At 34.6% G+C, this 15,282-nt stretch overlaps 1 protein-coding gene across 1 annotated transcript in view; it reads right to left on the minus strand.

Moving 5' to 3' along the window:
- Positions 1–9,372: 9,372 nt before the first annotated feature.
- Positions 9,373–15,282, minus strand: part of LOC117123742 (extracellular calcium-sensing receptor-like) — a 12,663-nt gene continuing 6,753 nt past the window's right edge. The window contains exons 2-3 of the mRNA XM_033269748.1: positions 11,294–11,417; positions 9,373–10,959 (exon numbers count right to left, since the gene is read on the minus strand). Coding sequence (XP_033125639.1) covers positions 9,968–10,959; positions 11,294–11,417 — 1,116 coding nt within the window. The 3' untranslated portion in view covers positions 9,373–9,967. The remainder of the gene's footprint in view (positions 10,960–11,293; positions 11,418–15,282) is intronic.

Consider the following 15,282-nt stretch of genomic DNA (forward strand, 5'->3'; position numbering starts at 1 on the left):
TCACATGATTCAGTTGTTGCAATAGTTGTACCTGTCTCTTATACACATCTAGATGATGGATATCTGACATGTCATTACTTTTTCAATTAAAAATGCTTACGAAAAAAATCTCACAAGTGATTCGGGTGGGATACAAACCCACGACCTCCAGATAACCTAGTCTTAACCACTCGATATTGAGCTTGTGTTTGGTGGCTAGTATATTGAATCCGATCCCCAATGATTGACCTTACATTTTCAGTATATTACCAGTATCGGAACTAGATATAATGTTAGCCTACAGTTGGTGTATTATGTCGTTCAAGTGGCATGCGGTATCTCATATGCTTTTTCAGTGAACTTGGCTCCTTTGTGTTAATTAGAGCTTACGCAATGTCTTTTGCACTCGATAAAAAATTGAATAATAAAAATAAAATAATTAAAAACTGTAACATTCGATGAATATATTTCCAATAAAGTAAGAACCAATATGCAACCACTGGGCCATGTACCAACTTCTACTGGAAATCAGATAGTAGATAATTTGAAGGTAGTGAGCACCTTACGCCAGTGATTCATTTTATATTAAAACGTCTCCACTCCCAAAGCGACGTAATAAGAGATTATAAAGCACTACATTATTTTATTTATTTATAGTACCTCTCAATATTAACTGCAATAGGGTAATTTAGAGGGTATACCTTTAGGGTTTATTTTGATTACAAAGTGTCAACACTTATTTAATGCTGGACAAAAAAACAGCAAAATATTGTGATCATTGTATGGTAGTTTTCTAAGGGGTTAATTCCAGGAAACGATGTCGTTCACGGTTTTCAAAACAAGGTTACGCATCATTCAGTAGTATTAACTTTTTAAAAGTGCAAAAAGACAGTAAGCATGATTAGTTGAAATATAATGTATACTCAGATTACTTCCTTGTAGTAAGAACTAAGTAATATAATGTTGTTCATATATTGGCCTATTCTACATTCAATTCAGTAAGCCCTTTTGCATAGATCCCCGGTTCTCAATTGATATTTATGGGAATGATTATCGCTGATATAATAGAGTTAAAAATCACTTGACCCATTCGGTAGGTCTATTCGTACTATTTAGTACTAGTGGCTGTAACCCAATTGGATCTAAAATTAAATCCATTACACAGCAGTTCGAGATTGGTAGTCTGGGTTTAGTTAAATGTGTGGCATACTAGATTTGAAGGTAAACATTTTTTTCATAGATTGGTTAACAATGGTAGAGCCGCGATCTCACATGCGAGGTATTTTAGACATTGATGTCAAATAAAGAGAAATTGATTAATTGATTAAATGTGCTTTAATTTTCAAATTCAAATCCTTTAAGCCTGTGCAACTATTGGACGACTGTTTTTAATTTTTTTTTAAATGTAGCACTTTACCACTAACCATATTTTAAAAAAAATTCAACAAACTGTAAGAGAGCTCAATACAATTCGTCACAAAAAAACGTCCTATCAACAAAGGTATATTAGTAACTATACAATAAGGAGTACGGACGTCACTTCACTTTCTAATGAGGTTTCGCATACCCCACCTAATCGACCTATGCTTCCTTTATTAGAAACGTTACTCCACCAAGTTCTTAATTATCCGCATACCTTAACCTATAATCAAACTATGCATCCTGGGGTGGGGACGTCACTTCACTAAGGTTCTAATGACCTGCATGCCCCACCTAACTGACCTATGCATTCTGGGGTAGGTACGTCACTCTACTAAGGTACTAAAGACCCGCATACCCCAACCCTAAACGAAATATGCATCACAAGGTAGGGATGTTACTCCACAAAGGTCCTAATGACACACATGCCCCACCTAATTGAAATATGCATCCCGGAGTAGCGGACTTGACTCCACTAAGGTCTTAATGACCCGCTGTACTTCAACCCTAAACCGAACTATAAAACCACAGGGTAGATACGTTACTCCATTAAGGTCATAGTGACCCGCATACCCCAGCAGATATTGACAAAAAAAGCAAGAAAGAGGAAGAAAGTGAAAATCGAAGTGTCTTCGTCTTTGGCAAACAAATTATATCACATGATTCAGTTGTTGCAATAGTTGTACTGTAATAATGCAGTGTGTTAATACTGTAGTATAGTAGCGTTTCACGTTGACCCTTTGCTTGAGACTCGGAGATTATATTTGGCCCTAGAGATAAACTCTAAAAATAATTTGGCCCTACAAACCATGGTTATGAATTTAGAAGTCTGGAAGTAAGTCTTAAAGGTTAAACTTCAAATTTACGTCATCATTATAAACAATGTTTTCTAGAAATACAACTAAAATGAATGTCGCACCATTATAAATCCACACAACACAGTCTGATTCCGTATAGTCGGCCTAAAAGTGTAACTACAATTTTGTTTGCAGGCCTATTTAATTTGAGATATTGAATTGAATACTGTACATTAAAATTAACAGTAGTTCTCTTTGAACGGCCAATTAAGCCGGACACACACTGTATCGACGACAGTCAACCGACGAACCTATTTCCGCTCTCTTTGATGCAATCTTCTTATTGTCGGTAGCAGTTTGAAAAGATCGTTAACTATAAATGCTTCTTTTACGTTGCGCAGTAAAAGCATAGCTTCCCCACGATGTGGGTTTTCTCTGAGAATTCATGAGCAGTAGTTTGAAACCAATCAGTCTTACAAACTTTAGTTATCGTGGTATAACAATTTTTTACACCAGTGGTAAAATGACAACATGAAGAATATTCATTGGCGGATCTGAAGGAGGGGTCAGGTGTCCTGACCCCCTCCCTCTTAGAGAAAAGTAGGGAAAGCTCATTTCCCGCCATCTAGGAATCAAAATTTCCCCCGGCGCCCCTCGACCCCCCTTTCTTTTTGAGGTTCATTGATCTGTGGAAAAACGGTAAGAATATGCAACTACTCAATTTGTGTGTGTGTGTGTGTGTGTGTATACCGTACACACATAACACACATTATAGGCCTATAATAAGAATGAGAAACATTTTCCTGACCGTTTTACAAAAAGGGGAAAACCTTGAATTTTGAAGAACTTAAAAGTCATTAAGTCGGGAAAGCTCATTTCTTGCCATCTAGGAATCAACATTTTCCCGGGGAAGGACCCCCGACCCCCCGTCCTATTTGGGGTTTATCGATTCATGTACTTAGACACACATAAAAAGATTTATTTACTGTAATAAGAATGAGAAAGTTTACCTGACCGTTTTCAAGAGGGGAAAACCTTGAATTTTGAAGAACTTAAAAGTCAATAAAAGACACCTCAGAAGTCAGGAAAGCTCATTTCCCGCAATCTAGGAATCACAGTTTTCCCGGGGGAAGACCCTCGGAACCTATTTCATTTTGGGATTTTTGTTAAGCAACTGTGACCCACTAAATGTGAACACAAATCCTTCTAAATTAGAAGTTTTTATGGGAATTATGATGGTTATTATTGAAATATTAATTATGCAATTACCATAATCACACGAATACCAAAAACAATTAGACCCTGTCTTCTTATTACCATCTTGTATTCCGTAAAGTTAAAAAAAACAATCAGACTTACCAAACTTTAGTTATAGCGTTAATTTCTTGATCAATGAAATATCAATTATGCATATGAGCAATCAGATTCACACACATACCAACAACAAACGACTCTTTTGTTTTATCAGCATATTGAATTGTGCGAGGTCTAACACCAACTTACTTACCAAACTTAAGTTATCGTGGTAATAATTACAGTAGTCTTGAATTTACTTGACAGCATATTCATACGTACATGTACCACAAACATTGGGCTCCAGCTTCTTATTACTATCTTACATACTGCCAAGTTTGAAGCTAATCAAACTATGCATCCTGGGGTAGGGACGTCACTTCACTAAGGTTCTAATGACCTGCATGCCCCACCTAACTGACCTATGCATTCTGGGGTAGGGACGTCACTCTACTAAGATCGTGGTAACTAGCCTATAATACCCGATTAGTGAAGTATTAATTATGCAAATGAGCAATTAGCATAATTACACATGTACCAGAATAATAGGCTCAATTTTCTTATTAATATCTTGCATTCTGCCAACTTTGAAACCAATCGGACTTACCAAATTTTAGTTATGGTGTTACCTAGCCTAAATTACCTGATTAGTGAAATATGTATCTGATATTTTGGCTGTCAGCGTTTCGGCCGGTGGTATTAAAACTTAAAAAGTCAAATAAAATATGGCTAAGGATAGCATAGCCCTGTTAAATTAAAGTAGAATGCCTAGGCTATGCACTGTGTAGTGTTATATTGTTACACTAAAAAGTGAAATTGAGAATAGCGCTGCCATTTTTCGATACTGTCATGAAACTAGTGCAAGGTACATTTTTAAGACTTTTTATTTAGTTTACATTTGTGGTAAAATTGTGGTTTGGAAATATCTTAAAATGCATTATTTGAGATTTTCCTTGTCATGATGAAGGAAATAAATACACTACATTTATTGGTGCACTTTCTTTCCATGTAGGAAATACTCGTCCTACATTGAGTTTCTTTTCACAATCCCGATCCTTGCAATACCGCGCAAAATTCCAGCGCATGCGTAGTAACTACATAATTTTGGTCACGTCGGCTCTCAAAGTTTTTTTTTAACGTAGGATAGTTTGGTAAAAGCTATGAAATTATTCATAATCATCCTAAACATATCGTCAATATTAGATGGGCATATAGGCCTAATTCAACAAAGGGATCCAGTGAGCACAATGGTCTTTAATATGAGTACTTTACTTTGCAGAATTATGCTGGAAACCCCACATGCAATATGAATTCAATATTTATGCAACAAAATATTTAAGGCCATTGGTAGGCCTATCATCTGCAAAGTAAAAAATATATTTCATGTACATACATTTATAAGTTTATATAACGCCTTTATCTTGCCACACCTCCAATATGGAAACGTTATATGGGGCAATTACTACATAAGTTACAAAAATCAGCAGTTAGACTACTAACAAATTCACCCTGAGATGCTAGATCACGTCCATTATTTAAACGATTTAATATGCTTACAATTTTTGATATAAATAAGTTTCAGGCAGTATGCTTTTATATCTAGATATAATACTAGGCAATTACCCCCTCCCTTAAGTGGAATTCTTGATGATAATACAAAAAGTAAGCGTGTAAAAACGCTAAGAAATTACAACAAAATGTATATACTATTTTCAAAACTGACATCTAGTCACAGATCTATTTTATTCAAGGACCAAATATCTGGAATGAGCTACATGAGAGTCTTTTAAAAATAAATTCGCTAAATTCGGTCAAAAATAAATTAAAAGAGATGATATTAGATACTTATTAGGGAAAACTTTTCTCAAATTCCTTTAACTCTTTTTTGAAATTTATATTTATATCTTGAGGGTCGTCCATGATCGCTGGCCCCTTCTGGGGCAGTACACTGTTGGGAGATGTCTTGTGTCTGAGGGCGCACGATATTATTACTGTTACGTGGTGATCACTGAGGCACTCCCCTTCCAGGAGGTGCCGGAGGTTGTGGGCGACTCCAAATTGAAAAAAATCAAGTTTTGCTGTGTTTACATATAGTCTGTGTGTGTATGTTTTTTATGTTTGGTATTCAAACTGACAAGCCACAGCTTCATTTGACGCCTATGTTAACAATTTGTAATATGTAAATTTCCAAAAACCAAAGGATCCACTGATTATACGTAAATAGAATATGAGTACAGTACTTAAATTATAATTTGTTGTGAAATTTCTGAAAAGTTCTGAATAAATGTATTTACTTAAGTATTATTATAATCACGTAACATTAGAGCCTTCACTCAGTCTGCAGGGGCGGATCCAGAATTTGTCTAACTTGGGGCACAACAGGTTCAGAATAGATGTGTGAGTAGCACATAGCATTAATAAACATTGACTTTTTAAAAAATTTAGTGGCAGAACGGGGCGAGGGCACGTGCACGCCGTTCCCCCTACTGGTCTGTTACCGGTATTTCAACATTATTGTGAACTTAACAAATATTCCAAAGTAAACATAAAAATATTTGGTGGATATAATTAGGAATAATTGTAATAATTGTAAAAAGACTAAAACATTCAAAATCGTATTTTTTCAGCTTATTTTTACGGTTTTTGTTCCAAATACAAGTTCACGCCATTATTAACGATCCGTCGTTAGTTTCAAGCAAATGAAATATTTATGCACTGTACTACAAGGGTCATAAAATGAGAGTGGAACTTAGCTGAGGTAATAAAATTTATGATTGTAGCACCTCTGCGTGGCGGGGAATGGCACACACAGACTTAAAATTGTGAATATAATTTTCTCCATTAAATAAAAATGACAAATTTAGTTGGGGTCCTGAGTCGCATTATTTGTTTGCCATACAGTTAGGGCCGATATTATAGAGCGCGCTATTTTAGATCAGTTACGTGAACTAATAAACATGAATATGCATGCCTGACTATTCCTTCGCGAAAGTAGTGTTTGCTGCTTGTAAGATTTTCAGTGCTGAATAGCATAAAAAATAATGCACCCCATAGTACTCATTCTGAAGGTATACCTTCAGAAATGCTCAGACACAGTATTACAATTCTATGTATAGTCTTAATAGTTTCACCTACATTTCGTTCACATTCAATATAAAAAAGAAGTATAGTCATAGCGAGGCACTATAGCAAGCAGATTATTATATGATTCATTATACCACAACCAGCGATATTGAATGCAACGACTATCATGACGTACTGTTTATTTAAGCTGCCAACAAAAATCAAGAAAGTTCCAAAATTAAAAAAATGAATAGTTAATTAAAACAATTAAAACAGAAGGAAGTATAGTTTTCATTGATTTAAATTTTACCAGTCAGTGGATAATGCAAAAAAGAAAATAGCCAGGTATTATGCTACTCTCATTAAAATTATATCTGTAAATAACTTAGCTGTGTCTGAATCACTCGTGGTTATTTTCTAAAAGTTTATATCATTCAGATATTCATATCTATATGTATGTTGAACCTTGGAAAAAGAGTTCCATGTATTTTACGTGATAAAAAAAAACATGAACGTGAGATCGAATTATGTACTACTACAGTATATGGAATACAACTGCTAAGGACGCATGTCATACCATGTCATACAGAATAGCCAGATTCAATATTACTATACTGTGTTTTTAATTATACTTTCGAAGACCATAGTAAACTGTGCTTAGTCATATATGGTCATAGGGAACAGTATACAATAGTCCATTAATTTTCACAGTCTTGACTACTACGGCCTATTTTATATTTTAGAGGATTTGGCCTAAACCATAGAGCTTGCTCGATACACCACTGAACCAACACTGCACTGAAAACCTCTTTTGCCAAGTCAAGCATGCATTTATTCATGTCTATCGGTTTGTGAGAACTATTAAAACTATACATAAAAATATCTAATACTGTGCCCGAGCATTTATAAACGTTTATATCCTTCAGAATCAGTTCTACGGGGTAAGACTAGTCAACGCTGCAGATTTTACAAGCAGCGAACACTGCTTTCACGAGGAAGAAGTCAAGCATGTATATTATTCATGTTTTTTAGTTTACGAAACTGACCTAAAATAACGCCCTCTATAGTTTCTGCCTTAACTGTATTGTGGGGAAAAAATAATGCTTTATACTTTGCAAATGCTTTTCATTGTGTTTGCATTCGAACAATACAATTTATCAAAAACGCTTTACTCTGACTACTTTTGCCAGCTCCCAAAAAAAATTTATAAAACTCAATGCCTTATTTCTATTAAAGTATGAGTTACGCTACTGAAATATTTTTCTGTGTAATGCAAATAAATTAAAAGACATTTGCCCTGTCATTTTGTATGTATATGATTATAATTCATATAAGACATTATAACCCCACCCCTCCCCACTTTCAGAAAAGTATACACAGTTAAATCAAAACGAATGAGTTATTGGTTTTGAAAATCCAGGCACTGTTTCGCAACTTAAAATTGGAATTTGAAATGAAGTTATATGTTTATATAATTATACTAATATTTTGCTAATCTTTGGATTTTTAAAGAATTGGAATTTGTTAGACTCCAATCTTGGGAATTTTGATTTTTCTCAGTGGTTACACTGCTTGTGCTTATTCTCCGAGATAGATAATTGATTATGTGTTGGCCCAATACGACATTAGATATTCGTTCTTAATATTTTGTTGTCGTTGTTGCCAATAGGCAACGTTGTCAGTCACATTTTTAGTCTGACACCAATCTTTTCTTCTCTCCGATGAATTGTGTTTTTCCAGGAAGCTCTCTTCGACGGGGACTCTACTCCATCCACTGGCACCACCTCTGCCCAAATCATGGTGGGACTATGGTAGTTGTTGGCTCCAAAGGCAGCAGCAGCCTACCTAGGCCTACTAAATTCCCATGGGACCGCCATTTTCAGTGATTTGAAAGGGGACCTCTTCTTCCAGTCTGATTGAGAACCAGATCTGTAGTCAGTTCTACGTTAACACTTCAATTATGAGAAAATAACAATATATATTTTGCACGTGTGCAAGTAAAACGCGGCAACAATGTAGAGTTTTAAATGTTTTATTCTGAAAAGTAACAAAATGTGTGGTGACTAGCCAGTTCAACAGTTGTTTAAGTCAATACACATGATATCTACAATACACTACACATTACAGTATTATATTCCTTATTTTTGTAGGAAATGCCTGTGGTTAACCCAGGAGCAGTTGCCATAGCAACCTTCAATATTGTCCTAAATTAGCTAGCTAATACTATAGTACAGCATTACTCATCCTAGTAGTGCAAAGCTGTGGTATTACTTGATAAAATGGATGAATAGTTTCTAATTTAATTGGTCAAATCTGTGATTAATACATTCCAATATAATTGGTTTATTTGTTATCTTATCTCGGTGGTACTCTTGAAATCTTTACATTTGTTTGTTTGTTTTTTGTTTCTGTTTTTGTTTTTTTGTTTCCAATGCCAACAATTTCAAGGAATTGTTCAGTAATGATTTCCGTAATAGACTTACCAGATGTCTACGTCATCAAATGAACAAATTCTGGTCAACCACTATATTTGGTTCTTACACATTACAGCATGTATAGCGCTATATCTTGAAGATCAGAGCTCTTGATGCGTTGAGTATATAGCTCTTTTTTCCCCTTTTTTGAACTAGTAATACAATTTTTCGAAGTTGATAGCAATTCTCTTAGATTTTAAGACGTTAAGATAGTATATTTCTTGCTGCAGCAAGTGCTTCAAAAGCACTGCGTAAACTCTACAAAACGTGAATGAACAAACAGCAAATGTGTACAACCACAAAAACTTGAAATAAAACATCAGAAATATTACTACATATGAAAAAGCTTTTCATTAGGTAAAATTAATTTTTTTTTCATTTTTTGTAATTTTCTTTATAATTGGTCTATAGCCGTATGTTTAAAAAGAATATTATTATACAAATCTCTCTATGCATATAGACACATACCGGTAATTAAAACAAAATTAAAATCAGCATTCAAAATTTACAAAACTACTTCTTGTTTTTCTTGTTTTTAACTAAGTGATAATACTAAAATATCTAGTATAATTACATCATTTATAAAATTGTTTATCTGTGTATACAATTAGAACAATGTATTCACTCGCTGAAACGGCTGTTGGATATACAGTATTTAAAATCGAATTTTATATTCAGAGCAGATCTTTTATATTCGTATGGGCACGAGCGCCAAGGATATGTCAATTAGCGACCTTAACCACTATCCTACGTGACATATCCATTAAGCAACAGGGACTGAATCGACCAGTACTTCGGGGTAACCCCTACCCTTCACAAACTTCTCAAAATTTACAAAGTACATTAGAACTACTGCCGAAATGTATCAAAAGAAAAAATACTATGATCTTTACGCAAAATAGTGAAAATCTTTGTGAGCATTAGGATTTACATTTACATATTTTAACCCGAAATTTCATGACCTAAACCTGCCTCGTCGTCTGATGGTGTTGTGTTACACAACTGTACATCGCCGCATTCGCGTGGTTGTGATGTTCCTTGTTCACGGATCTCTTTTCCCACATTTTCTCTTGTATTTTTGTCTGGACGAAAGTAAATAAGGTAGCATTTTGGAAAGTAAAATGCTGAAAGCGTCAAGAAATTAAACAGCAGAAGAAATATTACTTGAAAACATATCTGGAGCTTTCCGGCTGCTGCAAAATGCGCGGGAATTGAGAAAATTTCAAGTATACACCATGTGAACATGATGAACCATATAAACCTCGCTTCTTGGAAATTCTTTGGCAGGTTCCGGGCGCGGAAAGCAAAGATAAAGCACGTCAAAGACATTATCAACTGGTATAGGTTCGTGACAATAAAACCAGCATCAGTTTCATTGCAGAAGATAGGCAGAATTGTTAATGAATTGTTGTAATCGTACACAACGTGACTGGGGATGGCGATTTCAAGGATTACGTTAAATGCCAAGTGAAGACCGGCGATAGCTGCAACTAGCATCCAGGAATACCGATAGAACAGGTTTGTAGGTATAGAGTTTAGCTTATTATTAAAAATCTTCAAAATGACGTATAGCTTAGCACAGAAGATGCCTAGGATTACTGTAAGGTTAAGCCTGTTTATGATCGATTTGACTTTACACATAGTATCTGTAGGAATTCCTATGTAAAAGTAAACTATCTGAAAGCTCAAAAACAATACAAACGCCAAGACAAAGATATGGGATAGGCTAGACGCCCTGACAACAGGTGTGTTGCGATGTTTGTAGAAAATGTACGAGACGGCAACTGTTGCCAAGCTTCCTAGTACGCTTAAGATGCAGAAAATGAGAGATATGATGTCGTCCCACATAAATACATCCGGGCTCTTCTTCAGGCACATTGATCGTTTGTTATTGGCGTACTCGTCTTTTCCACAAGCCATACAACTGTCTTCACCTATAGCGGGAAGAAAATCAATATAGATTAAAAATATGGAAATTGAATATTGTTAAAATCATTGAGGAATAAGTTTAAACTTATTCCTCAATGATCAAATCATGATTTGTAAATAGTAGGGTATAAATTAAAATGTAGCTTTGTGTACGCCTGAATACAATATGGTTATATTTACGAAATTTAAAGGAACCAGTAGTACGTCCCAGGTGAATAAATATTATGTCCATAGGGCAAGTCTGGCGTATGCCCGTGATATTAACGTTACTGTTACAAGTTATTGAGGTATACTGTAATGTTCTTCTAACATTTTGCATAGAGTACGCGCAGAACTTACCTGTACTTTCGTTTGATATGGTATTCCCTGAACAAGGCAAGCAACGGAAACAGCACTCATTCCCCATATTATACTGTCGCCTCGTGCCTGGTGTACAGTTCTCATTACATACTGCTGACGGTTTCTGTAAAACAAAAAGTTAATTAAAGAAAAATAAAAGAAAATTTCTTTTATTTTTCTAATGTACATTTAATGTATAAAAATTTATCACAAGAAAATAATGTTATATCATATATCATGCTTATCAGAAATATGCTACAAGTTCGGTATCACAAACACATTCATTTTTACAGTTATAAGAACTAATCAATAGGCATAATTCGGAGTGGAGTTGAATAGGTTGGTGGTTAAGGTGCTTTCCTTACAATTTCAATGCCCTGGGTTCAATTCCTGTCACGGTATCATAATTTTTTCCTTACTCCACTTCGTAAGCCTCATAACAATTTAATTTAACTTAAAAATGTGAGAAAGTTCATGAAAGGAACAATTTAAAATAAATAATATATACAGACACACGGCAATGTACAAGACGTGAAATTAAAATTCTTACAACTCGATAAATCTTCATGAACAGTTCTTCATGAACAGTAAGTACTGTACTCATTAGGTCGAGTCTTAATTTTACCATTTAAAACAAACATATCTCTATTTTTTTTCAATTTAATGTACAACATAAGGTAACTTCTTTCATACAAATAAATGAATGCACATTATTTAGGTTTTACATTTATATCATTTCTCTGTTTCCATGCTATTCCAATTACATGCTATTTTTAAGTACGACATACAAAGATCGTTCATAAATTTGCAAGATTCTCCAAAAGTATATCAATCTCAGTGTTACAATCTCCACTCATGAATCAGTGAAATATATTCTAAACAGAACGGGATGTGATTTTGTTTTCTTCAGCGATATATTCATCTTTTTTTGTTAAGTGATCTACATGTCAACATATATATAATATCCTCTTCATTTTCATGGCATAGAGGGCAGCACTTATCTACAGTCGGATCATATTTACACACTTTTAGGGTATTGGATCTTACTTTAAAGCCCCATTCCCGGCAAGATTTCAGTTGTTAAGAAAAATCTGATTTTTATATAAGTTATAAAGGTTTATAAATGTAATACGAATTTGCTAATTTAACTGAATTTAGACATTCCTAAACATGAAAAATATGTAAAATAAGACTGAAAGTTGATTTTTTGTGTTCCACACAAAAAATAAATACGGATGAATTTTTCGTGTTTGATTTTGCGATAGGTCTGCGAAGAAATATAGTAGGCGCCGAAAACATTAGCCTATCCAACACTGCTAGGCCAGACCTAGTCTTACCTCGATTTAGGTTCTGTTATCACACAAAAATGGTCGACATGATATTTCCGTTGCTAGTTGACACTTGTGAAATATAATATTTCATAGGAATTATTTCAATCTGTTAAAAAAATTATTCTGACCGAGATTTTGACAATTAAAAAAACATATCTCAGGCCTACTCGATCGACCGCAGTGTGCGAGATGCGAAGTAAAAAAACTAATTTCATTAGAGATGCCACACTTTATTGACTGTATAATAGTATACATAAAACCGAGAGCATTCATGCGGATTCGTCGAGAAAATGGTAATCTCCTGAGAAATACTCCATTTCTCTTTTTTTTTATTCTTTTGCGTAAAACTAAAATTTATGCCAATATTTTCCATTGTTTATAATAATAAATAGAGTAATGCATATGCATTTTTCCTTTAAAACATTCTTTTTAGTGAAATTCTGCCGGGAATGAAGCTTTACATTTTCCATAGAAATCAGTTTTATTTTTTAAATAATCCTCCATTTTGGGAAATTCTTTCATATTAATGTAATGATTAAGAGATGATTTAATGACTGCAGTACGAATCCAGTTAACATTGCACAGATCGTTGTTTTTATGTTTGAATGTACTAACCCATGTATTATTATCTGTGGTATGGGCAAAGAATTCATGCATCTTACAGTTTTTAATGAATTTATCACGGTAGCCAAAACTTTGTATCTCATGCTCTCTTCTGTACATGTTAAAGCCCCATTCCCGGAAAAAGTTCACTAAAAAAAGATTTTTTTTAATGCATATGCATTATTCTAATTATTATAAATCATGGAAAATATTTGCATAAATATTGGTATTACGCAAAAGAATAAAAAATATGAGAAATACAGACTATTTCTCATAGGAGATTACCATTTCATCGACCAATTCTTCGTTACTAGGCAAATTCAGAGGTTGTAGATCGCATCGCTGGAATGCTCTCGCTTTATACAGTTACAGTCAATAAAGTGCGCCCTCTCTAATGAGTTAGTTATTGTACTTCTCATCTCGGGTAGTTGCTGAATACAACGGGTTCAGCCGGGGTGGGGGGAGGGGCAGGGGCGTGGCTTCGTATGTTGACGTCATGCACACAGCAAGGTACAACCAATGTAGAAAAAAATAAGCTGTCCCGGTGTAATTTTCTTTTCAAAATTAGGGTCCCTGGAACATTATTAATTTATGGGGTCTACACTGAGTGAAATAATACATAGGCCTAGTTAGTCTTATTTTGGCAGTAGGGATTAGGCCGTAATCACAAAAAGAAATAAAAACAATTCAATGGCCTATAGGCCTACTACTAGTACTTCAATACTGTATTTAATCTGTGGATTTTCCAGCCTACACATGAACAAATTATCTTACTGGAAAAGAAAATGGGCCTAATAAATTAAAATTTCTATTTCTATTACAACTGCTGAAGTTCAGATATATTACTTTTGAATGTTTGAATGAGAAGGGGAACAGAATGTTAAAAATATTTAATTTAAATATATTAATTTCCAATGTCTGTATTGCAATTTATATTGTATAAAGTAATGTATTAAAAAACAATTAGGCCTATTCTTTAGTATATTTTTAGGTAGCCTAGGGCCACATTCTGCATAGGCCTAAAGGCCTAGACAGTGCCTCCTCTGGGATACATTTTTTCGGGGGTGAGCTAAGCTATCCAACAGGGGGATTGAGCTCGTATGCCTGAGGAGGGGGTTTAGGAGATGAGGTTTTTCTAAAGGGAGCTCTGGATGGCCGGAAATGGCACTTAGCAGTGTGAAAGACATGGCTTGGTGTAGGCCTATATTTAATTTTTTTTTTTGTCGGCCGGGGGATCCTTGACTTGTCCGATGGGGTTGGGGATTTAGCTCCATTGTCCCCCGGCCCCGCCGCTGCTATATATGTATATATATTTATATATATATTTATATATATATATATATATTTATATATATATAAATATTAATATATTTATAATTATATTTATTTGTGTATATATATATATATTTATTTATTTATATATACTGTATTATATTATATATACTGTAATTATTCATATATTCATTTATATATTTATTTATTGTGTAAAAAATGATAATCCAATTCAGGTTTAATGAAGCGTAGGGATATCTTATCATACTTCCTAAGCAAACAAATTGGCAGGTCTTCCGAACTAAAATCCTTAATGATGGAACCAAACGGACGTAAATTGATGAAAAATACAACACATTTTAAGAAAAGAACTAAGGATTTAATTGTAAATATGTTTCGGGTGTACTCTGTAGAGGAAACTGCCCACGTTAACAAGAAATGCGCGCGAAATTTGGGATTTTTAGGCACATTCAGGGGATGAAAAGGGCATTTATAAAGGGATGGGGAAGATTTTCCAAAGATAGATATTTTCCCCTTGTCCCCCAGTGATTACGCCATTGGGCAGCATAGATCAAAGGATTTATGAGAGTTTTTGAAGTGGAGAAGGGGGTTGCAGGGTGTTGTGAGTCTGGTCATTATGATTTTTCTCTTCTCTTTTTCTTTTCCTTTCCTTTTCTTTTCCTCTTCTTTTTCTTTCCCTCCCTCTCCCCTCTTTCTTTTCTCTTATTACCCAGCCCGGTACTACGGCTTGGCCAGCCCGGTAAAAACCGTCAGGGGAGGAGC

Source organism: Anneissia japonica, unplaced genomic scaffold (assembly GCF_011630105.1).
Source record: "Anneissia japonica isolate Jap-2015-1 unplaced genomic scaffold, ASM1163010v1 scaffold1104_len307771_cov217, whole genome shotgun sequence".
Classification (NCBI taxonomy): domain Eukaryota; kingdom Metazoa; phylum Echinodermata; class Crinoidea; order Comatulida; family Comatulidae; genus Anneissia; species Anneissia japonica.